At 32.8% G+C, this 26,279-nt stretch overlaps 1 protein-coding gene and 1 pseudogene across 8 annotated transcripts; one reads left to right on the top strand and one right to left on the bottom strand.

Annotated features, from left to right (window-relative positions):
* Nucleotides 1-4,820: 4,820 nt before the first annotated feature.
* Nucleotides 4,821-25,999, top strand: LOC100815949 (uncharacterized). 8 transcript variants are annotated; one of them, XM_041015369.1, is made up of 13 exons: nt 4,821-5,902; nt 5,997-6,127; nt 10,460-10,519; nt 11,115-11,272; nt 14,137-14,249; nt 23,459-23,778; nt 23,873-24,548; nt 24,646-24,853; nt 24,986-25,127; nt 25,224-25,328; nt 25,423-25,454; nt 25,586-25,682; nt 25,777-25,999. In XM_041015369.1, the coding sequence occupies exons 7-12, from the start codon at nt 24,306-24,308 to the stop codon at nt 25,648-25,650; spliced, it is 795 nt and encodes a 264-aa protein (XP_040871303.1). In that variant the 5' UTR covers nt 4,821-5,902; nt 5,997-6,127; nt 10,460-10,519; nt 11,115-11,272; nt 14,137-14,249; nt 23,459-23,778; nt 23,873-24,305; the 3' UTR covers nt 25,651-25,682; nt 25,777-25,999. The 8 variants fall into 8 exon arrangements, 3 of the variants coding, with proteins under 3 accessions (XP_040871303.1, XP_014631077.1, XP_040871302.1); XM_014775591.3 differs by having other exon boundaries at nt 4,823-5,902; nt 5,992-6,127; XM_041015368.1 differs by lacking the exon at nt 14,137-14,249 and adding an exon at nt 7,979-8,077 and having other exon boundaries at nt 4,825-5,902; nt 5,992-6,127.
* LOC113001672 (receptor-like protein kinase 5) lies at nt 14,934-18,116 on the bottom strand (annotated as a pseudogene).
* Nucleotides 26,000-26,279: the final 280 nt, after the last annotated feature.

The raw sequence follows: 26,279 nt of genomic DNA on the forward strand, positions 1-26,279 counted from the left end.
TATTATAAATATGAATGAAATTATGTATTTTATAAATCAGATTCTATGAAAGCCAACCACGTATCTATGTTTTAATTTCTAATAGAACTTTCTATTACTTTTTGCTAGTGATGTTGTAATACACACAAGAAATGTGGAATCTGATACTCCGATGCATTGTTCAACAACGTGGACAGCCCACCTTAACATGAGCATTAATCATAGGGAAGGGAATTGTCTAATAAACTTTTTTAAAAAATCAATAGAAGTTTTAATTCAATCACTGTATATAAATAACGTCAAAATATTTAAGAATTAGATTATATTTTAGTTAAATGAAATTTTTTAATTTTATTATAATTAATATTAATATTATATTATTATTTATTTAACTATTAAAATAGTTATTCTATATTTTAATAATTATAAAAATATAAAATAATTATGTAATTATATAATTAACCATTACATATAACATATATAATAATAAATTATATATAAATATATAATTACATTATTTATAATTATAAAAAAATATACGTAGGAAGGCGAAGGTGATATACTAGATCTTACTTTCGTCCCTGTCCCGCTTTTTCAAGTGGCGGAAAATTTGACCCTAACCCAATCAAAGTAGGTTTTCTATCAAACTCGAGATAGGGTTAGATAACTACTCATGGGTTCAATTTTTATTTTAATGCCTACTATCAAACACCTCTAGTAGATGTGGAATTATTTTAGCTCAGAGATTTTGAATTTAAATTTTAATATATAATTATATTAAATACTTAAAAATAAAATTTTATTGTGCATAATAATTCTAACTCATTTAAACATAATTATCTATATTCTAGAAGAAAAAAAAAAGATAAAACAGATTTTATTAAGCATCAATTGCGCTGGAAAAAGCTGCCAAGAGCCTCTCTTTGCTCGCAGGGATAATGAAACGTCTTTTGCTGCTAGCCAGTACTGGGTCGCACCTCATATTTTCACAGCTTGATGACACGTTTTCTAAATGTCTTCGTAGTTACACACTTACACGCTAACAAGAAGTATCAGTGTATCACTTAGATTTTAGAAATACTTGTTGGGTCATGTTAGGTATTGTGTAATTGTGATGGTATTGATCTCCTTCACCAACTCATTTTCATTTTGACGATTTTTCCTTTTCCTAGAAAGGGCACTGATGAGATAAAACGACCCAAAAAATGAAAAAGCCTTTGACGTGTTATATGTATCACAATCACATGGCCAAAGAACATAACCATCACAAGCTTTGTATAATCTGAGATACTAGTCTAAAATACTACCAGATCGAATTTATAAAACCATCTTTCTTAAATAATTGAGGTTCATAATCATTAGTTTTTTTTTAAATGATATATGAACAGTGCAGCTTTTTTGTCTTGGTTATAATTGCATTGATCCATACCACTTGGTTACGAGCTTGCTTAGAAATTTCAATAATTATGAGCTACTTGATATTATTGTGTAATTTTTTTGAAACTGATTGCGAGGACACTGTCAGCAACTCAGCATATATTCTTCTTCTTTTTTCATTAACTATCAGCATATATTCTATATTTCCAAATTTTAGTGGACGATATATAATAGTTTGATATTTTGATTCATAGTCTTCTATGTGTCAGTGTATTTATTATACATGCCCCGGCCTTTTCTTAGCTCGGGGACCAAGTTCTACGTAAATTACAATTATATATTTTTATTTTTTTAGAAAGGAAATTACAATTAGAGATAATATCTATATATATGGATCTAATTATCAATCAGCGTTTTGAGAGAAACTTCATTGGAAGGTTTTTAATTTGCTTTTTCCATTAAGGAGTTATACTTTTATAAGATGTACCATCAGAGTGCATTAAGTAACCATAAGTTATTTAGTAAGCATTGCTTATATAATACTATATCTACTCACAAAATGATAAAAAGCGGGTTGGTTTGGAAGTAAATTTTGTATTATTAACGTACTGTAAAGTTGTCATGTTGATTTTTTAAAAGTAAAGTTGTCATGTCGATGAAACATTAAGAAGTAGAATAATTTTTGAGTTTCATTTTGTATTATTGGAGTTGAGAATTGTTTAAATTCTATGAAGTAAAAAAATAATTACTACCAAAAGAAGTAAAAAAAAATAATATGTTATGATGAAACTTATTTAAATATTATATATGATAAAATTGTAAGTAACTATTTGATTACATTATTAGAGATATTCTAAAGAGAAAGATAAAACAGATAAAGAAGAATTTAATTTTGGTTTATATAATATTTTCACATTTTTTTAAGTCAGTATTCTTTTCTCTTTAAGCTCTGCATAAATATTCACAAACTCTCCAAAATTTGAAAGAAAAAAGAAACCTAGATTATCGTTTAATATAACTCAAGTACATTAAATATTTTTAAAGTATAAACTATGTTTATAGTTCTTAAACTTTTTTACATTTCTGTTTTTAATTCTTAAACTTTTCATTGATGGGTTAAAGTCTTTCAATTTTTTATCTTAAGTTTTGATCCTCGTCTACCACTGGAACACTAAATAATGACATAATGTTAATTTTATTATATTTTGTAGACATTCATTTTCAAATTGCTCGGATAAAATATTTATTAATTAGGTATTAAATAATATTTTACAATTAAAAACTGTCAAAATATACTTCACTTGAACCCACCTATCTTCTACCAAATCCCTACACAATCCCAAACCTTCTTCACGAGATTAAGAATAGAAATAAATGTAACAAATGAAATTTTGCAAAGCCATATATTATGTGAGAAGACTAATATTAAACTAAATATAATAAACAAGAATAAAATATTTTACTTTATAAATATGATTCTTTGACAATAATATATATATATATATATATATATATATATGTGTGTGTTTTTTTTTATAATTCTTAACAGATGGTTTAGTCTCCCAACTATTAGAAATTTTAATTTTTAGTCCCCAACTAATTTTTTATTGGTCTTGCTCCTCAAAGTATTGTTTCATTTTCTTTTTCATCCAACTTCTCCATTAGGTAAATTGTTGTCTAAGTTGGTGAATTAGTGGATGTCACGTGTCAAAATTGCTGACATGTGTATAAAAAAAATTCTATATCATATTTTGTAGTTTAATAATTTTAGAAATTATTGTAAAAATATTTTTCTTTTTAATTTCTTTTACTAAATATTATTAATTGGTAAAGTGTTGTGTACACTTCATAAGGGAGCAAAGCTACGTTGGTGGTGGAGCCCTAGCTTAGACAAGAAGTGGGAGGCTGCTCAAACTCGTCGTCAGAGGAGAAGTGGTCATCGAAGAATGCTAGGTCAAAGAGATTATCATGCTGATCAAATTGTCGAGGTCGAGGGATGTTCCTTCTTTAGAATCTTCGTCGATCTCCGTTGTTGAGAGTTGGAAGAAATGTCTTTGTAGAGATAGAGAAATGTTGGTAACTTCTCCTGATGCAAAGAACAAGAAGGTTGTTTTGGGGATGCCCTAATTGGAAGGTAATTAGGCGTTTTGTTACTGTTTTATCTGTAAGAATTAATGACAGTGTTAAAGAACTTACATTAATGTTTGGATCATTTTACCCTAAAAGTATATTTTAGGATCTTATTAACAATGTCATTAGAACATTAGTTAATGAATTAAAAGAAGAAAACATTTAGTATGAATATTATAAGAAAGCATAAAAAAATAATGAACAACACAATTTTATTAATTCTAATGAAATTTTTTTTCTTTTAATTCTTTAACCAATGTTATATGGCCACTTCCTATTGTTTCTTTTTTTAAACTTAGCACGAATTTAATAATAAGTAAACATTTATATTTTTATAAAAACAAAATAAACGTTTAACTTGAAATTTTTACCCTAACATGAATCACACTTTAATTTATCTCACTTCCAATTTTTTCTCTCCAATAGAGTGATGCATGCAATATTTTCTAAATTTCTAAACATCTAAACATAGAGATAAAACAGATTCTGTTTAGCATCAATTGCGCGGGAAAAAGCTGCCCAGACCGAGAGTCTCTCTTTGCGCGCAGGGATAATGAAATGTCTTCTTCTGCTAGCCAGTGGCTCGCACTCGCATGTCACTGTCGTCGCACCTCATGTTTTCACACAGCTTGATGACGCGTTTTCTCAATGCGTTTGTAGTTACACACTTACTACGTTAACAACGATTATTAGTGTTATCACTTAGATTTAAGAAATACTTGTTGCATCGACGTTACGTATTGTCTGATTTGTGATGGTTTATCTCTTTTACCAATTCTTTTGACGATGTCTCCTTTTCCTGGAAGAGAAAGGGCACACAGATGAGATAATTTTGTCCAAAAAATGAAAAATTCATTCACGAGTTCTTCCACATATATTGATTAAAAAAAAAAATGACATATACCTTGCATACAGACATAAATTATTATAGGTAAAAATCAAAAAATATTTATACCTACAATTATTTATCATAAGTAAAATTAAAAAATTTGTACTTACTATTATTTGGTATAGATAAAACTCAAAATAATTTCTACTTATAAATGTTTAGTGTTCGTAAAATTTCAAAAAATATATACCTATGATTACTTGGTGTTGATAAATCCTATAAAACTTTTATCCACAATTTATTGGTGTACATAAAGTTTAAAAAGTTTCTACAATAGTGTAGGGAAAATCACATAAAATAAATACATATTAAAATAGTTATTTTAAGAAAGTTTATCAAAAACTCAACAACATACATTATTCTCACTATTTTTTAATAATTATTAATATAATGAAGAACCACACTTCAAATCATTTATGTATGTTCTTTAACATAATCCATTTAAGGCAGAAATTTATAATAAACCTTTTCTTTTGTTGTCTCGGACTCAACCCAACCCAGAGTGTTATCTCTCTCTCTATAATCTCTCTTTCTCTCTCTTCCTTTGTAGCTTTCACTTTCATTTTTCTGGTTCTGATTTAGGGCACCCGAACTCGGTCTTTGACTTAGAACTAGCTCTGATTTGCTCCTTAAGTACTCTCTCTTCCTCTTTGAGTTGATTCCAACTTCAATCTACTTTGCTTTTCACTTCATCATTGTATTCCTTTAGATCCTCGTTACTCTTCCCTCACCCCTTCGCAACTCTGCACATTTTTGTTTTTCAGCTTCTCCAACTTTGAATTTTGGTGTAGGTTTTTATTCCTAACAGTTAATTCGATTCCGTGGACTGAAACCTATAGGTTACCAATGGTTTATGGTATAGCGTGTTTATCTGTGTAATGATTTGCATGTTCTTTTTTGGTTTACGATGTGAAAGGATTGAGGAATACGCAATTGAAAATTTAGCGCGACTTTGTTTTTGTAACTAGTTGCTGCTCTTGATTTATCAGTGCGTCGGCAATAATTTTTGGCTATGGTTTCTGCTTTGAATTTGTATGTATGTATGTTCTTTAACATAATTCATTTAAGGCAAAAATTCTTTATCAAATTTATTTTCAATGAAGAGAACAATTAGAGTACTATTATAATGTTTTATTTTACTTTTCATTCTCTAATATCATGACTATTTCACTTTATTGAGGAAATGAAAACTTTAGCTCCGATGCACTATAGCTCGATATAGATCTGATGGTTTGTTCAAGAACATGATAACAATTCTGTCAATATCGATGTTAATTGATTGAATTGCCCTATGCTTGAGGGAACATGTTTGTGGGGTTAATATGTAAAAGTAATTTTTTGGAAGACTTCATCTCGCGAGTGATTGCAACGATGTTGAGTTTCTTGTGTAGACTCTAGGTGAGTGTTGCTCCTATGGTTCTTGTGCAACTAATAGGTGTGTTGAATGTGGGAAGAGTTCTATTGCGGGTGTGCTTTCTACAATTAAAGGGCCTTGGGCTATCATCTACTAGCAGGTAACACCAAGTGGTAAGTTTCTTTGTGTTTGAATCTTTTGCTGTATAGTTTGTGTTGATGTGGTGTCAAAGGTGGTGCTTTCATTGTGTTTTGTTTTGTAGGATAGTTCGAGGACTCTTTGGTTTGGCTGAGATGCATTTGGTAGGCGAAGCCTCCTTGTTCACTAGCCGACAGTAGATAACTCAACCTTTCTGCTTTCTTTTGTGTCACCTATTTCACCAGTTCAACAGGCCTCTGGTATGTAATACATGAAACACCTATAGTTATCTTGCACTTATGTTTCAATTTTTGTGCACTTGAACTAGAGTGATCTGAGTAGAGTCTATTGCCATGTAGTGAACTATTGACTGTTATTTTAGTTTAGTGCTGGGGGGAATGTACTGTAAAGTGTAAACTATTCAGTATTCACTCAATATGGTCTTGATATAGATGGTTATATGAAAGACACACAGAAAAGGGTGTGTCTGATTTTAGGATATTTTTTGCTTTCGTATGTGATGCTACTTGGATGACTCCTGTGTCTTGTTCTTTTGATATATATGAAGGTTTTGAACAGATGGGAAATGGTGGTTAAGAGAAAACTATAATCTTATAGTAAGTAAATAAAAAAAATTCAGAAGAAGTGCTCATTTTCTGGAAGATCCGGTAGATCACTATCCCTTACCATAATTTTCTTCCTTGCTCTCCTCCCCCCAGTCCTTATCTCAATCCACCTTTGCTTATCTCCAGAATATTTTCCTCCTCTACTAGGCTGCTATCTAACCATTTTATTACATTCCAATTCTTTGTCATCAACAACTACCTCTTTTGGCATGCCATCTTTGACAACATTCCCTTGTTGCCCTTTCTGGCCTTTTTCATATCCACTTGCATATTGGGCTTTCTCTCTTTTTATAGACTTGTACTATGGGAGGCCTATCACAATGTAAGCTCTTCATTTGAGTTCAAGCTGTCAATCTTTGCAGCTTGAAATTTAGTCAAGCCATACCATTTTTGGGGGTTAAACCCAACACCAATTTGATAACTCTGGAACTCTAATGAATTCTTTATTGAGAATTATGAAACAATGGATGAAAGGCTTTACAAAATGTTATATATCACTTCTTTATATGTTTTTTCCCCTCTTTCTCACTTATGCTTTTAGTTGTCAAGGACCAACTCTGCTTAAGCTGTTAGATTTCTTAGATTTAAGTTCATGATTGATTTTATATCACTAATATTAATTTATAGAGTTCCTTTGTGCTCCCCTTATATTATTTGGCTTTTCTTGTTAGTTACATATTTGTAAACCTGGACTAGTGGAGGAATCAATATGAGGGATAATTAGGTTAACTATTTGACTGTTGGTCTGGTCTAGCTAAAAATTCCAACTTGAGAAGAAAAGGAAAAAAGAAAAAAAAATCACAAAAAGGTAAATATCCTGGTTTAATTCTAACAAATACCCCTGGTTTTCCTAGTTTAACACATTTAAGCACATGTTTAGGTCTCTGTTTGGCAACCCTTGAACATGTATTTGTAAAAGGAACTCCTTGGTTACTTTGGGACTCAACGTACATTCAGAGTGTGCTTACTGGTTTTCCAAGCAAACGTTAATCTGCTGGCCTGGGCTAGGTTTTGAAACTATAGTTAGTTATGTCAGACATTCTGTCACAAGTTATCCTTGGGGCAACATGCTAAGCATAAGCCTTCTTCATAGCCAGTTCCAAATGAAACAAGTGATTAATGTTAAATAGTACCAGAATGCTCCATTTAGTTATTCAATACTGTTGAGAATCAGGAATAAATGTTATATGTTTACTCTATAGTGATTTGAAATATGATTTGGAGGAAACATATTTGATTTAGAGGAAACTGAATATCTTGTAATTATGTGTAATTAATACGATCATTCTATATAAACCAGTACTGTAATGTCATTTAGTCATACGGTTTCAACCTAATATGCCTTTGATTTATGCTATTTAACGAATACTTTAATTTTTGTTCTTATACATTCTAGTTCCTTACTTATTGTAGCATAGTTTGGAAACTCTATTCTAGCTTTTAAGTCTTACCAAGTTGTGACACATCTTTGTCTTCATTAAGCAGGCTCAATTCAACCTGAAATTCCAATGCCAGCTCATATTTTTTCTAAATGCTTTAAAGGAATCTGTGTTATAGCGCACTTCAATGTATACTATTTATCAGGTACCAACTTAATTGGGCCAGTTACAAGTTTTGTATTCATATGTCACTGATAATATGTCTTATCAGTTTTTATATTGTTAAGACTGAAGACATTTTCATCTGTGGGGATGTTTCTTATCTTTTTGATGAATGAATTTGAGTCTTAAATTATATTCTTTATTAGATTCAGCTTGAGGCTACAAGTCTATGACTACACATTGGTTTGTCTGGTAACAATTTTTGGCCGACTTAATGTAATTGACACGGGGGAATTTATATGTTGCTTCTTGAATGGTTGCATCATATAGAAGTGCCAATGGTTGCATGACACCACATATTGCTGTGAAAATCAAGGCACCTTACTTAGATGGGCTGATAAACCTTTGACAATAAATCATAATTAATCTTACACGATGCAATAACTTTTTATTTGATGTTTTTCTCACTAAATCCAGTTTTGGTAATGGATAGTAAGTTCCATCCCATAGAAATATCTGTAAAATTTCTTAATCCAAATTGTATACTTATATCGAAAATTCCAAATATAAGGATGAATCAATTGACTACAGTAAAAATCAAAATAATCTTACATGGTTAAATAACTTTCTATCATATGCTTTCTCATAAAATCTATTATTATTAGTGAAAAATCTAGCATTCTCTTGTATTTATTTTTTATTTATAAATTTTAACTAAATTCAAACATACCTGTGCAACACATGGGAAGCTTGATAGTATTATTTATATTTGTATGACTTATGATAAATCTTTGGATTTGATTGCATAGGCTGTGATATCTGGTATTAGACAAGAAAAATTTGTTCCTGTGGTAATTCTTTTCTTTGCTGGCCTGGACTCTATGATACTTGCAACGTTATTGGATTAATGTCTGAATCTTAGTTGTGAGTGATTTCAAATTAACTTAATTTACCTACTCCTATGCTCAGTATATATGGTACAATCTTAATTAGTTCCTTGTTTTACCTATAGTTGGAGATTGTAGGTACAAGTTAATATTTTTACCTATAGTTAAAGGTTGTAGATATAAATTAATGACTTTTACCTACGCACATTGTGAATTATAGGTGAAAGTAAATTCATAGGTAAAACCAATACTGATAGACGATAATCCATCACTGTACGCCCCCTCAAAGTTGACGACCAAAATGTCTGTAGGACAAAGTCTTTATTACATTTACCTATGCATTTTTAACATCTAGTGATGGTTTTTTTTTCGTAGAAATAAGTCAGTCATTTTTCTTGTAGTGATTATATTATGTATCACAATCACAAGAGGATAACCATCACGAGCTTTTTATAAACTAAGATAAAAGTACTATAATTGTCTAAGATACCACCAGATCGAATTTATAATATGATCTTTCTTAAATAATTAAGGTTCATAATCATTGTTTTTTAAAAAACTAGGATGAGACCTATGCTCATTCACGGTTTTAAAAATAATCAAAAGAAAGAGAGATCGATTGAAAGAGAAACAATGAAAGTGAGAAATTAAAAAATGTAAATTTTGTGTCCAGCCCAAAATTTCAGAAAAAATAGAAATAAAACCTGATATTTTTAGAAACGTCAAAAAAATATCATATCTGTAAACTCTTTTTTTAAAGTTAAACAAAAATTTATTCTCAATAATTGAAATAAACACTACTAGAAAGTTGGTATTCTACGACGTGGTTTTGACAATTGTTTTGCAAAAACCATCGTTGTTTACGAGACGATGACACTTTAGTAAATACTGTTTGTACTTCAACAACATTTTTGTTGAAAACGACATCGAATTCACATTACAAAGATGGGTTTATTGGACACCGTCGTTGAACTGGATTGTTCAAAGACTCTTTTTATAAACACCGTCTTTGAAATTGAAGTAATTTAATTAATTTTCATCTTTTTCCCTCGCTCAGTCGTGCTACCCTAACCCCTGTCTGTCATTTTGCGCCCTTTGTCTCTGTTTGTGTTAGTCGTCGTGAAGGCTTTCCAGCACTATCGTGGTTATTGTTGACGGTGATCGTCAAAGGTCATTTTCCAGGTCATTGTTGTCGTTGACGGTCATTGTGAAAGGTCATTTTCCAGCATTGTCGTGGTTTTCCAGCACTGCCGTGGTACCATTTGTGTTTTGTTTTCCAGTAAGTAAGATACACAAGTATCCTTTCGTCCATGTGTATTTGTCTGTCTACTTTTTTCTGATTCGAAAGGTTTTTCAATGGAATATTTGAGGGTCGAGCTCAATAGAATATCTTGTCTTATGACATTTGTAATTTACAAGTTGATTCTAGTGGATTTGTTAGTAACTCATTACCTACTATGATGATAGTTTTCAATTTTGTTTGAATATGAAAATTTCAGTTTAATTGTAATACTTGGTGTGCAAATATTTACTTTCAGACTGTGAATACAAGTGGTAGAGCTCCATTTCATCACACTGACTCAAGTCGTTGACTTCAAGTAAGTTATTTATAGTAGCAAAATCGGTGTTTGTCTCTGTGCTTTAAATTACTTACTACAGTTTATGAGTTTACAGATTTATCCTGATTTTTTTAACCCTCTATAGATGCATAATTATTTATTTGCACTTTAATATATTTACGTTCATTTTTAATGGTTTGGTATTATATAATGAATATATTCATAAGACTCATAGATTATAAGGGCCCTTCTATTGTGTACCAGTGCATAGCATAGACAAGAGTAATCATTTCTTCAGTGTTGGGAATGTGGTATCCAAAATCACTGCTCTAGTGGCTGTTGTGAACTAAGAAGGGTATTATTAGACTAAAGTAAGGAAGGTATGGCTAAAACAAAACCCCTTATGCATATATTTCTGTTAGAACATCCTAATCCAAAAGGGAGGTATAATTTTTCAGAGTGTATGGTAACTTTTAAAAGGATTTCTAAACTTGTTTCTGCCTAATACCATGAATTTCAACTATAGACGATGGAACCAGCTTCCATTGCACTTCATGTTGTTACACACTTGGCATTCTTCTTCATTTAATTAAATGATTTTTCTTTGATTTCATTGCAAACAAAAAATTTGCAGTTTTCTTCTCATAGCTCGTCCAAGCAAATTGAAGGTATCAGGCTACTAGATTTATCGTCAAAGAAGCTGATAGATGCTGGATTTATGTACAAGTATGAACTTAATGAAATGCTTCATGGTTCAATCAAATGCTGCAAAGAAAAAGGGTTTCCTGTGAGGTAGTGGTTTACCCTTTTATATATCAAAGGATGAGGATGGTTATCCATACAATAAGAGAATAGTTATCTGTGCTAAAACATTATTGTTCAAGCTAGCATTTGGACTTGAATGTTTTTGGGATTGGACTGCACAGGAAATAGAAACCACTGTTATTACCAGTGTAATATGGTTTGTATTAAATAAATCTTGTAACATGTAGTGTATTGATTGTGACAAATGTACATATATTTCACCAAAGTAATTAAGCTGTTAGAGTTTTCACAGACTTTTAGAAATACTTTTATAGGAATATGCATTTCAATTTCACCAGTTAGTTAGTACTTAATTAATTAGTACCTATATAGAGGCTAGAGGAGTCACTTTTTGTACTCACCCCTTCTCATTATTAGTATAATCCATTTTCAGTTAGTTACATTTTTTTTTTCCAATTCTCTCTTCTATCTTGAACTGAACCATGAATTCTAGCAAACAAGAATGTTTTTTTGTCTAATTTGAGGTAGGGCGATGTGAAGACATAATTGAATTGCAGAAACAAGAAAAATAGCTCTGGTTAAGAATTAGCTAGATGAGTCTTAGGGCATCAAATTTTCGAATTCCACCAGTTGAGTTTTGTCCAAGTTGTAAACTGAAAGTCACCATGCATACCAAAGGTCACGAGGAGGCAAAGTTCGATTCTGTCCTCTAGCATTTTTTATATAAAAATTTTGTATAAAATTAGTTTTGATCCTTTACATTGGTTTTAGATCTTATAAAATTTAATACATTCCTGGTTGTTTGTATATTTTCACATAAACACATATTTTTAAGTCTTGCTAGGACTAATAATATACTAATTATTGCACCGAAAACTAAAATTGAATCTCAAAATATTTTAAGAGAACAAAAGTTTTATTAAAGGATTTGCCTATATATAGCTACTGAATGTGCCAATTTCATAAATTTTCACTTGAACAGAGACAAAAATATAGGCATCAATTATTGGTAAGTTAGGACAATCAAGGAAATCTCTAGTAGCCTATTAGACATAAACAGGAGGCAGTAATGCCTATTATGTAGCAAGCTATGTCAGAAGGCTAAGAGAGGTAAAAAAATAGCCATGTAGAAACAATATAGAGACGCATATATATGCGTTATGATTCCTAGACCTATAGCTATATTTGTTTTATTATAACTAGCTAGCTCTACAAAATGGTTTGATTTAGAAAAAGTTTGTGCTATTCCACAACATGCATAGGTGTTGTTAACCACTGTTATAGTCTTTTGGTTTGAAGAAAGAGGTCATGGTAAGTGTAAAAAGACATTAGCGGGGTTTTTTTTTCCGGTAATACATGTTATATGTCAAAACCAAAATTAGTGCGTCCGTAAAATTTAATCATTTTGGTCCTGCTTGAAGCTCAAATCACACATTTTTTGTATTTTTGGAATAAACGAAGTCTTGACATTTGGTAAATTAGATAATGAAAAGCCCAACCATACAAAATGGAGCATCACACTGCAAAGGTATGGCCAAACCTTGTAGTATATTAATTATGACCAACATATTGATTGTGTTTATTAGCCATGTAGTTAATATGCACTTTCAAGGTCCAACAATAGAGGCTAACTTTTTGGCTAAATGGTATTCATATATAATATGTGGTTGCAGCCTATTGACTTGGTTTTCCACTCCACTAGGACATTCATAATGATGTGAGTAGAAAAATCAAGTACATTCAATAGCTAGTACTTTGTAGGGATTTTTTGCACAAAGTTGTGAGTATCTACATCCTATTTTTGGTTAGTGAGAGTCTCAATGAGTGGATCTATCAGGTGAGCACAGGACTAGTTGAAAGTGTACACACAACCTTATATGAGGCTTATATGTCATTACAAACATAACTTGATACTCTGTTAGCAATAAATTGTCTTTTGCTCATTATAGCTAGCAATGGGAGATTGATGTAGCAACATGATTGACTATGGGTCTCTGAATATATCATGCAATTATATAACACTTGTGCTACACTCATTGTCAATATATTGATTAATATAATTTACTTTTTCCTTTTTGGAAAAAAGTACAGTTTTTTTAAATTGTACAGTAATAGAAATAACCTTTTATGAATTCTGATGATCAAAATACTTGAAATTGACATGTTGTTCAGTGAAGCCTTATACTAAAGGCTCCTTAGTTTATTTGATATTCAGGTAGAATTGATGTGATTTCAGTCTTTGTATAAGGTAAACAAAAGTTGGAACAAAACACACAAAAAGAGAAAGAAATTAAATAGACAGAAACATGTAATTTTATTGCATAAAACATGTGTTTGGATCACAGTAGACTGAAAACTTGTCTTTTGATTCCCCACTTCCCAAATTTATACGAGACATTAATATCCAATTACAAAATTCCTGAACATATTCCTCTTCACATGGCTTTCCTCTTCTACTACCTGTGTACCTTGTTCCCTTTTATATAATATTCCAGACATGTTGCAATTAACTGACGAGGTATTGCGTGTGAACATAGTTACGTGCTTAACTCCAACACATATTGCATGAGTTGGTTTTGTTTTTGATACTGTGCATGGTGCAAGGACACTAGGATAAGATTATCATAGTAGTGGCATGTAGGAAATTGACTATTGAAGGTGATTCGAACCTTCACACTTTAAATTTAGTGGTTCTGCACTTGGTAATGATGAATGACTTAACAATATCAATTGTGTGTATTTTCGCTAGTAATGTCTGCTTTAGTACAGAGCTTAGTTATGAACTAGTTGGGCTAGAAAACTTTTTACAAGTAGTACCTATTTTAAGTTTGGTTTGCCACGAACAAACTACAAAGGCATGTTGTTTTACTAATATTTAACTACCTGTGCAGGAGTTGATATTGTGTACAGTTTAAACTCCTTTTACTCTGTCATAAGCTGAATACTTGTTAAGAACTGCTTGTGTCTTTGAAGCCCTTCTCACCATTTTGAAAGTTGAAACCAGGTTTGAATTAATGTCTAAAATTTGAAGTATTAAATTCTTAATTGTGCTTCTATTGTGACTCATAGTTCATAATTGACTATGGTTTTGTAGTATATGTGTTTGGTGCTTTGTCTTTATTTGGTTGGCCACCAATGGTGGGTAAGAGGCTTTGTACATTAAGGTAATGGCATAGTGGGTTCATGATAAATGACAGTATATGTATGTTGCCCATAGTCTTTTAATTATATTAAGATAATGCCACATCTTCCATTGATTGATTGAGGTAGATGTAAAAGGATTATGCACACTTTTTTATTCATTAACTCTATAAGTGTACTGATAGTTTTTAACCCAATCTATCATAGGATGCTACTGCAAACCCAGTAAAATTCAGGCAAAAGTTGCAAAAGTTCTACGAATAAAAAATTCATTAAACTAAATACCATTGAATTAAAACAAAGAGAAAGTAGAAAGCTGGGATTAATGTTGAATTTTTGGGTGGAATATGCTTGCCACTCAAAAGATCAAGCAAGACTGTGCCAAAATTGTATATTACAGTTCTGTGGGGTGATTGTTGCTGCCTATATCTAATTTGAAACATCTGCGTTGCCTAGGTTAAAAAATTTGATAAGTCAGAATGCATGGACATATGAAAATAGATATGGCCCTGTTCCAACTTCCAACAAATAACAAGGTACATCAATGTTGAAATAAACACTTTTTTCTACAAGTAGACAAATTGTAAGAACATAATGCCTATACCAATGAATATGTATACTCATTTTACTTATATTAATTGAAGACAAAACACAACTTCTGGTTAAAAAGATGAATGCAGGATAAATTGAATACAAAGATAGTAATACTATATAATTTACCTAGCTAGGGTACAACAATGTTAATTGTTTTTTGATAGCATTGAACATCTCCTTAGGACAGTCACAAATAAATGAGTACATGTCCTCAAATACTCAGGTGAGGTGAAACATACCTATCCCTAAATGATTCATGTGCTAATAATTATTTCCATAAGATATCTTATGTACGTCAAAATGATAATGATAAAAACTTGGCAATTATCATGACACTTTATGTTGAGAGTTTTTAAAACTAGTGTAAGATTCCTCAAATTATACCAAGTCAGCAACTAAATATTTCAATCTTATAATTTTAGGGACTAAAAAAATAGTTTACTCATAAGGCACACACAGAATACTAATGGGCAAAAGCAATATATTTGTTAGTTAGGATACAAAAAGATTAAGCAAAAGCAAATAAATTTAGGAAACAAAAAAATTTGGAAGTCACTCACCTGGAGCAATATAGCCAAATGACCCAATCACAACTGACATGGTGTTAAGTTCCCCTGGCTTAATTAACATCTTAGCGAGTCCAAAACCACCAACTTTTGCATTGAATTGAGTATCCAAAATGATGTTGCTTGTTTTTATATCTCTATGAACCATATGTGGTGAACAGTCATGGTGCATATAGCTTAAACCTTGAACAAATGCAATGGCTATTTTCAACCAAGGCCAATCAAGGACCACTTTACTTACTGAACCTGACTTAACCTTCTTGTGCAACCACCTATCTAGGTTGTGATTTTCTAGATACTCATACACAAGGAGCATAGAATCCTCATTAGAGATACAACACATCAATCTCAAAATGTTGGTATGACGAATATTGCTCAGTTTTCTAACTTCTGCACGGAAGGACTTCTCGAGCTTCTTTTCTAACTTTCTATTATTCCAAACCTTTTTGACAGCAACATAGCCTGAACCAACATCAATGCGGTATACTATACCGTATCCATGACTACCAATGATGTTTTGTTCTATCATTGATGAGACAGTGCTTGATTCTGTGAAATTAAGCCTCTTTTAGGAAATGAGCTTCCATGAGTTAACCAATCCATGTTTTCTTTTTCTGTTAAATGTAATAAACAATAGTGATAGCAAAAGGGTCAGTAACAAGGCTACTATCACCAAACTTATAACCAAACCAACAGACCAACATGGGCCTTTGTTTTTTCTTTGAAGGCCAGAATTTCTTAAGGTAAGGTTCAGTGCTGGGATATCAATTTAAAAGCCAGAATTACCCAAAAAGCTACTAGCAAACACAGAATTTTCAAATTCACTTGGAATCCTCCCGGTCAAATGATTAAAAGACAAATTGAGATTGGTGAGTCTAGGGGGTAGACAAGGAACTTCGCCAGAGAATTCATTTTTTGATAGATCAAGTTGACTAAGGGCAGGTAACTGATCAATTGCATGAGGGATTTGTCCATAGAGTTGGTTTTGGCTCTAATTCAGAGCTACTAGGGATTTCCATGATATTATATCTGATGGAAGTGCCCCAGTGAGTTTGTTCTGATCAAGCAACAAGGTTGTTAACTTAGAAAAGTTGTTAGCTATCGTGGAATACTTTTGCTAACATTGTTCTTACTTGCATCAAACACTACCAAATTAGTCCATGATGACACTCCACTTGGAATTCCACCAGAAAATTGGTTGTAACTTATTTATTTACACTATATATTTATACTATTTTATTTTAATTCTTTTAAAAAAAAATAGGATGCTGACATGTAGATGATTATTATTCACTATTTCATTTATTGGTAGCAATTAGTTTATTTAAGTATATTCTTCTTGTTCAAAAAAAAAAAAAAGAAACAATATGTACATTGTAAATATAGCTGCCTTTTTCTTTAGTACTCCTACTTCTAACATAAAGATATAGTAAACTGGAACAATAAAATTTATGTAGCTGACTACCTCATTGAATTGAAAAACAAAATTAATACGTGTAGCACCCAATGGATTGACAACATTTTCACCATGAGGGTGAGAATTAATGACTGATTAACCATGATTAAATCTTATTTCTTTCTAGCAAAATTATATAAAATTATCAAACTTAGTACAATCAATATTTAATTTTGTCAGCTTTAATTTTAGTTGTTAGCAACACCCAATCCTAGGCACAATTGATTGAAGAACCTGCAACAATTTTTAAAAATTAAGTTGTATGTATGTATCACTTGTTTTTTTAGGTCAACAGATAGAAAAAAATAAAATTACTCAAAACTCGGTGTTTAATTACGCAATCATGTGTTTATAGCCACCATGAATTACATAAATACAACTTTTTTAACAACACTTATGTACCATTTGAGTAGAAAATATATAAAGTCACATATCAAAAAAGTACAATTACACACAAGCAATTAATACATGATACAATTGAAATCCATAGGAAGTTTTTAGATCAGATATTCATGTAGCTGGTCTTTTGGATCATGTTAACTTCCACACCCAATTAAGGCACCAAACCATACTAAAAAGGTACCTACGGCCACACCTTCACTGTTGTATGCTCCCATTAATTAATGCTGAACTACAGTCATGTACCGTTGCATTCAAACATATTGATATACAAACAACGAGTTGCAAGTCACATGGGATGTTTATATGCTCCCCATTTGATGAAAAATTGTATTTATGGGAAACAGCCTTGGGATTTGGCTTATTTTATTCTCTTAATCTTGACTTCATTCCTTAATCATCGAGTTTGTAGTCACATGACATGTTTATAATGCATTCTAAAACAGATATGGTAGTGTATTTGTTTTGTTTTTTGTTTTATTTGTTTCACTTTATTGGCTTGGCCTTACACAAGCAACTAAAAAAAGAAGTTGGCTTACATTATATAACCTTAATTACGTTTCAATCTCTAACAATGTGTTTTGGTTGTAGTACAACTTTTAGACAAAAATTTAGGAAGTAAATTCTTCTTTGACGACCATTGTACTTCAATCTTGACTGTTGTGTAGAGCATACCATTGCTCTTATCACACTCGTTGTTGTTGTTAGTGACCATATTTCGAGGTATATATTTCTTTGACTCACACCAGTGATTATTACATGGTTGTTGATATATGACAACTGTATTATATAAGCAGTTATGTGCATTGCGAGTGAACCTTAGTTTCCTGTTTGAGATTCTATACAATGATTAATACGGAAAGTTTGAATTAATCGATGTATTGAATCTTGAATCTTCCATTTGGACAACTTGGGAAGACTCATTTTTTATAGTAGATTCATATGTATAGGTTAACTGCCTTTTCTTAAATTTGACGATATTTCGGTATAGTGCATTTCACTTTGTTCTTCGAGTGCATAGTTGAATGTGGTGGATGATGACATGCCATCGCTTTACTGCTGAAATTTTATAAAATTTAGAAAAGACAAGTAACTTGTACTATTGAATCTACTATAAAAAATGTCTTCCTGAATGGGATAGGACCACACCTTTAATGAAAAAAGTGAGGTTTACATGCATGTCGGATAACTTTATGAAGTGTCACGGCAAAGGGGAAACATGGATCAAAGTTGGATGAAAGCATCACACATTAGTGACGAGTATGGGAATGAGGCTGAACAATTCCTCTAATTTACTGAACTTAATGCACCATGTTTGCATGGGAAATTTTTCCATCCATGTGTTAAATATTGAAATGGGAGACACCAATCAATAAATGACATAAGATCACATCTTATATGTCACGGGATCATTCCAAAGTACACAAAATGGATATGGCATGGGAAATTGCCAGACATATCATCAATCTCTCACACTGAGCCGGTCGATGTAGACATCAGACATCGTATAGAAGACATGATTCACGATCTTGGGCAAGACAGATTTCAGCAAGCACATGCACCTTTGTATGAGAAAATAGAAAATGATTCAAAGAAACCTTTGTATTATGGGTGCACAGCTTTCACAAGGTTGTCAGCAGTGTTAGCTTTGGTCAACTTGAAGTCACGATTTGGCTGGAGTGACAAAAGCTTCACTAAATTGCTTGTGTTATTGAAAAAATTGCTTCCTGAAGATAACACGTTGTTGAAGAATCAATGCGAGGCGAAGAAGATTTTATGTCCATTGGGAATGGAGTACCAAAAAATCCATGCATGTCCAAATGATTGCATATTCTACAGAAATCAGTTTGCAGAAATGTGCAAGTGTCCCACATGTGGTGTATCACGGTACAAGGTCAACGATGACAAATGCAGTGATGCTGCAACCACAAACAGCATTCATCCAACAAAGGTGTGTTGGTATCTTCCAATAATTCCAAGGTTTAATTGATTATGTGCTAATGGACATGATGCAAAAAACTTGACATGGCATGCAAACGGCAGAAAAAGTGATAGATTGCTCCGACATCTGACTGATAGTCTGCAATAGAAGGCAATCGATCGTTTGTATCCAGATTTTGGGGTTGGGCCAAGAAATCTAAGGCTTGGTCTTGCTTTGGATGGAATGAATCCTTTTGGTAACTTAAGCACTAACCACAATTCATGGCCTATTTTGCTGATGATTTACAACCTCCCTCCTTGGTTGTGCATCACGCGAAAGTACATAATGCTTTGTATGATGATAGTGGGTCCAAGGCAGCCAAGGAATGATATTGATGTTTATCTGACTCTGTTGATTGAAGACTTGACAAAATTGTGGGAAGACGGGGTTGATGTGTGGGATGGGAATCTGCAACAGACCTTTAGGTTGCGTGGAATGGTTTTTTTTGTACCATTAATGACTATCCAACATATGACAATTTAAGTGGTTGTAGTGTCAAAGGCACACATGTCCTATATGTGAGAAAAATCGAGCTTCTTCCAACTAAAACATGGAAAGAAGACAGTATATACAAGGCACCGAAGATTTCTCAAACATTATCATCCATATCAGCGATTGAAGAAAGCTTTTAAGGGAACTCAGGAAAATGAAAGTGCGCCGAAACCATTAGATGGCAAAGAAGTTCATGATTGGGTAAAGGAAATCATAACTATCTTTGGGAAGACACAAAAAAACCCATCATCTGAGACAAACATATGGAAGAAAAGGTAAATATTCTTTGATCTTCCATATTGGTCCAATCTTGATGTTAGACATTGTATAGACGTCATGCATGTGGAGAAAAATGTTTGTAATAGTTTAATTGATACCCTTCTTAACATTAAAGGCAAGACAAAGGATGGTTTGAAGTGTCATCAAGACTTGGTTGAGATGGGTATACGAGAGTAGTTGCATCCAATCTCACAAGGTTCGCGAACGTATCTACCCCCAATATGTCACACAATGTCAACAAAAGAGAAGAGGAGTTTTTATCAATGCCCGCATAATCTAAAAGTCCCACAAGGATACTCTTCAAATATCTAGAGCCTTGTATCTGTCAATGATCTTAAATTGGTTGGCTTGAAATCTCATGATTATCATGTATTAATGCAATAACTATTGCTTGTAGCGATTCATGGTATCTTGCCTGACAAAGTTAAGGTTGCCATAACTTGTTTGTGCTTTCTTTTTAATGTTATCTGTAGCAAAGTTATTAACCCTAGAAAACTGGATGAATTGGAGAATGAGGCTACCATTGTCCTTTGTCAAATGGAGATGTATTTTCCTCAATCATTTTTTGACATAATGTTTCACTTAATTGTTCATCTGGTGAGGGAGATCCGGTTGTGTGGTCTTGTCTTTTTATGGTGGATGTATCCAATTGAGTGGTACATGAAAGTGTTAAAGGGTTATACCAGTAATCAATATCGACCAGAAGCTTTGATTATCAAAAGGTACGTTGCTGAAGAATGTATTGAGTTTTGCTCCCAAATACATTGAAATTGTTAAATCTATAAGCTTTCCTGAAACTCATCATGGTCGAACATAAGGGGGCAAGGGTACACGAGGATACAATGTTGTGAAAATGACTCGGCAAGAGGTCTCACAAGTGCATCTATATATATTAAACAACACAACAGAGGTGATTCCATACATAGATGTTCATAAAAAAAACTCACAACAACGAACCCAAAAATGAACATGGTGAGGGTTTTGCAAGAGCACAATAGAACTTTCATTAACTGGTTTAGAGAAACAATATTTGTTGATGATTGTGCTTCCAAAACATTAAGATTGTTAGCTTCTAGGCCAAATCTCAATGTACCCACTTCGAAAGGATATGATATCAACAATTATTCCTTCTACACCTAGTCACAAGATGATAAAAGTTTGGTGCAGAACAGTGGGGTGATTGTTGATGCTAATTCCGATCACTTTTGCAGTGCATTAGACAACAACCCGATTCGAGCATCCATGCCGTACTTTGGAGTGATTGAACAAATATGGAAGCTTGATTACAGTGAATTTAGAGTGCATGTTTTTAAGTTTAAGTGGGTCAATGACAATACCGATGTCCGTCAAGATCAATTGGAATTTACTTTAGTAGACCTAAATAAGATGGCTTACATGGACGAACCTTTCATTATGGTAGAACAAGCCAAAAAAGTGTTTTATATCCAAGATCCATGCAATTCAAGATTTTTAGTGGTTCTACAAGGAAGACCCAGCAGTTTCAATCACCCACATGATGATTCAACACTTGACATTTATGAGACACCGGCTTTTTCCATTAGAATGCCATCTATAAATGAGTCACACAATGTTGATGATGTACATGCAAATCGTAATGAACATGATGAAGGATTATGGGAGAACATTCTTGTAAAATCAAGCTTCATGATGATGAACCAAGCAATTTTGATGATGCCAAAAGCCCAAGTGATTGATTCAAGACTTCAAGATCAAGCATCAAGAATCTAATCCAAGATTCAAGAGAAGAAATCAAGAAGCAACAAGTCAAGACTTCATATAGGATAAGTATTAAAAGAATTTTTCAAAAACCAAATAGCACAGTTTTGTTTTACAAAAGAATTTTCTCAAATTTTCTAAGTTACCAGAGTGATTACTCTCTGGTACTCGATTACCAGTTTGCACTAATCGATTACCAGTGACCAGTTTGGTTTACAAAATGTTTTCAAATGATTTTTAACGTTCCAAAATTATTTACAAATAGTGTAATCGATTACATTATATTAGTAATCGATTACAAGTGAATCTGAACGTTGAAATTCAAATCCAATTGTGAAGAGTCACAACTTTTCATAAAATATATTGTGTAATCGACTACACCTTTGTGGTAATCGATTACCAGTGAATAGTTTTGAAGAAAAAAGTTAAGAGTTATAACTCTCAACATGGTTTTCTCAAAAGTCATAACTCTTCCAATGGTTTCTTTGACCAGACATGAAGAGTCTATAAAAGCATGACTTTGGCACATGTTCAATATGTGTGATATTCTTCCAAACAATCCTTTTTCACAATCTTTCTCTAACCATTGCCCATTATTTTTTTCTTTGCCAAAAAGCTTTCTAAACTTTGTTTCAAAACTTTGTTTTTTCTGCAAGTGGAAATTCTGCCGAAAACAAAAGTGTGCTATCTTTTCTTCCTTCTCCCTCTTGCCAAAAGATTCAAAGGACTAACCGCCTGAGAATTCTTTTGATTCTTCCTCCTCCCTCTTGCCAAAATATTCAAAGGACTAACCGCCTGAGAATTCTTTTGATTCTTCCTCTTTCATTTAAACAAAAGATTTCAAAGGACTAACCGCTTGAGATATCTTTTGTTTCCCCTTACAAAGATTCAAGGGACTAACCGCCTAAGAATTCTTTGTCTTAACACATTGGAGGGTACATCCTTTGTGGTACAAGTAGAGCGTACATCTACTTGGGTTGTAATACTGAGAACAAGAGAGGGAACATCTCTTGTGGATCAGTTCAAGTGGAGGGTACATCCACTTGGTTGTTCAAAGAGAACAAGGGAGGGTACATCCTTTGTGGATCTTTGCTTGTAAAGGATTTTACAAGGTTATTGGAAATCTCAAGAACCGGTGGTTGCTTGGGGAATGGATGTAGGCACGGGTTGTTGCCGAACCAGTATAAAAACTTGTGTTTGTTTTTCTCTTCCCTACACTCTTTAATTTCCGCTGTGCACTTTTTATTTACGCTGTACTTTTGTCTAAGTTATTATTTTTTGTTAGTTACTTTCTCATAACTTAGTAGTAAAGCCTAATTGAATCTAGTAACATTAAGAAGGATAAATTTTTAATTAGTCGAGACACGTTCATAATTAATTCAGCCCCCCTTATTAATTATTCCGAGGCCACTTGATCCAACAATTATGACGTATTTGCTTTCTATCATAGTAATGTACAACTTATTGCTTTATTTGTTTTGTAATTTATTAATGTTCATATTTCCAATTTGTTACGTATATGCTATTTGTAAGTCCTTATGATTAATAAATTTGTTTTATTTTCACAGGCTCATGGGAACACCACCAGGGTCCCTCCGCAGCTGGATGGTCAGTCAGAGGCTATGTCTATGAAGACTAGACAATCCACACAGTTAAGAAGGTTGACTTTAAGAACCTTGGATCAGCCCAAACCAATTATTAACATCGATGCTGCAACTAGGCGAGGATTAGGCCGCCATAAAGAGAAGTTTAACAACTATCTGGGAATACACCACAGATTGACTACCCCTCATCTCTCATTGAAAGACATGTTAAGTGGAAGTTGACATGCACAAAGCGATATGGACAAATGACATCTCAAGTGGCACAAGAAATATCTAATAAAATTGTGAGTTTGTGTTTTACATATAATTGCAATTACTTGTTTTTTTATTAATAACAATGACCTCATTTGATGGTTGTCCATATGGTGCTTGATAAAGGACTCGTTAGAAGAACAGACAACATAGGATACTTTTGTTCACCATGGTCTTGACAACATACTTAACATTGCCATTGGACAACTGGATCATGGAGGTCATGTTCATGCAGCGGGGTATGGTGACTCAATACTATGGAAGGGCATCACATGGCTCTAGCAACTCATCCACATCCATCACCCAACAACAAAGGAATGAGATTAAGGAAGAAGTCAGGAATGAGATTGGAGAAGAAAACAAATGAAGTCTAGAGAAATTGAAACAGGAGTTGAAGGAGGCCATCAAAATTGAGTTTTCGCAAACGGGATCGCAATACTCATCCCCGATTGAGGCAAATATACATGTGTTAGGTTCACAGGCTTGCACAAAGGGGAGCAATGCTGAAACTAATGCGAACCCATCTAGGGAAGAACATGTTTCTCATGTGATACCAACTATGGGGTTGTATGTGCAACGTCAGCATTCTACACACTTGGTAGCCTTGGGAAAAATATATGAGGGAGGGTCTACCATACACAACATGGCATATGCAGATGATATCGTAAGGGTTAGTGTTGAAAAAGTTATTGATGGTGATGCTCAAGTCTCGTTGCCGATGTCAGAAATTCAGTATGTCAGGCAGACCCTTCACACATTCATTGCATGGCCGAAACCTCTTGTAAAACTGGTATCAAATGAGGTAATTTTGATTTTGTTTAACATATATTAAGACATTCATACATATATATAAATTAGCAACTAACATTAGTTTAATTTTTTTTTCGTTAACCATATAGGATTCAACTATTACTCCAAATAAAGTGATTGAAATTGTTCAAAGGTCAAATGATGCTACTGTAGATGATCCCTTGCATGACTTGATTAAGATCGTGTATGACATTTACGAGAAGCCTATTGAGTTGTTGTGGGATGCGACTAAATTTGGGATTCCAAATGTAGATGCCTTCTTGTTAACATATGCTGATGTCAATGAAATAATCTCAGGTGACAAATGTTTGAACATAGTTATACTATAGTTGTGGATGATGTAAGTAAATTCCATATCATTGACTAATGAATCCATATTCGTGAGCTATATACATCATGTTAACTTTTCTTTTCAAATGTTCAAAATAGGTTTATGGATGAGTGGAGTTCTAGCTTGGGTCATGGTTCGATGTATGGATTCCTTGAGCCTCATTCAATACACAATACAAAGGATAGACGTGGTCAATGTCAAGATTACATTGAAAGATGTGTTAAGGAATCCCAACGAGAGGTCTACCTAGGAGTTTATTTGAATCGGTTAGTAATATTTATTATATCCCTGTAAACAATGTTTGTGTTATTGATACCTAATTATTGTCGAATTCAGGGCCCGTTGGCAACTGGTTGTTTTGTGTCCTACAAACAATGTTGTCGTGTGGTTTTGTTCGTTGTGTAAGAAGCCTGATGTTCATATCAAACCTGCAATTAATAAGTTAAGTTTTATATTATAAGTCATTTAATGTATTTTAAATATGGATACATGAATAGTTTTGTCCTCATTTATACGTCCAAATCTTTCTATTCAGTGCGTTGAAGACATTAAAGACTACTTCTAACGGTAAGATTGATCAACCTACACCTTAGTGGATTGAAGTAATGGTTAGTCATACAATTAATGGTTATTTGCGACTGCTGATGTTGTGTAACATCTGAATCATAAGATTGAATTATTTTTCATATTTAATGTAGAGCCACATTCAAAGCGGGGGGCTATGAGTGTGACTATTATGTCGTGCATTGGATGTGGAACATAGTAAGCGGGGAGTTAAAGGATGATTGGAGCATGGTATATTTACTTTTGTAAAAAAATTTACTTGAGTAACACTTTTTATTCCTTTGTGAAATGAAAATCACTAATTTTAATATTTTATAATTTGTAGTGGTTTGGTGATGACACACTACTAAACATCGAGACCACAACAACAATACACAAAAAATGGGCAACATATTTTTTAAGAGTTAAAAGCATCCAATGTAGAAAGCTTTAAATGAGATTCAAACAAGCACTATGGTGAATTTGATGTCTTTCTTTAAATGTTATAAATAATTTTGTAGCTGTAATGACTATTATTTGAGAATAAAAATACATATTTGTTTATTTCATTTTGGTTTGCACCAAAAGATTTAGACAATGCATTGTATTCGCAATGGGTATTTGTGTCGATAGGATATGTGTTTTTTGTGCAACCAAGCTGGCCATTTTTGCAGGTGTTTGTCAAGGTACGAATTTCGATACTCCTGATGATAGCACAATTTTTGCAGTCTAATATGAGGTGTGGTGGGGGTATATAACATCACTCTATAGCACCTAAAAATCATTATTGCTTGTGGATTCATGATGGGCAAGTGGATTCTTCTGAAGTCAAAGTGAGACTTTTACTTG

The sequence above is a fragment of the Glycine max genome, chromosome 5 (genome assembly GCF_000004515.6).
Source record: "Glycine max cultivar Williams 82 chromosome 5, Glycine_max_v4.0, whole genome shotgun sequence".
NCBI lineage: Eukaryota > Viridiplantae > Streptophyta > Magnoliopsida > Fabales > Fabaceae > Glycine > Glycine max.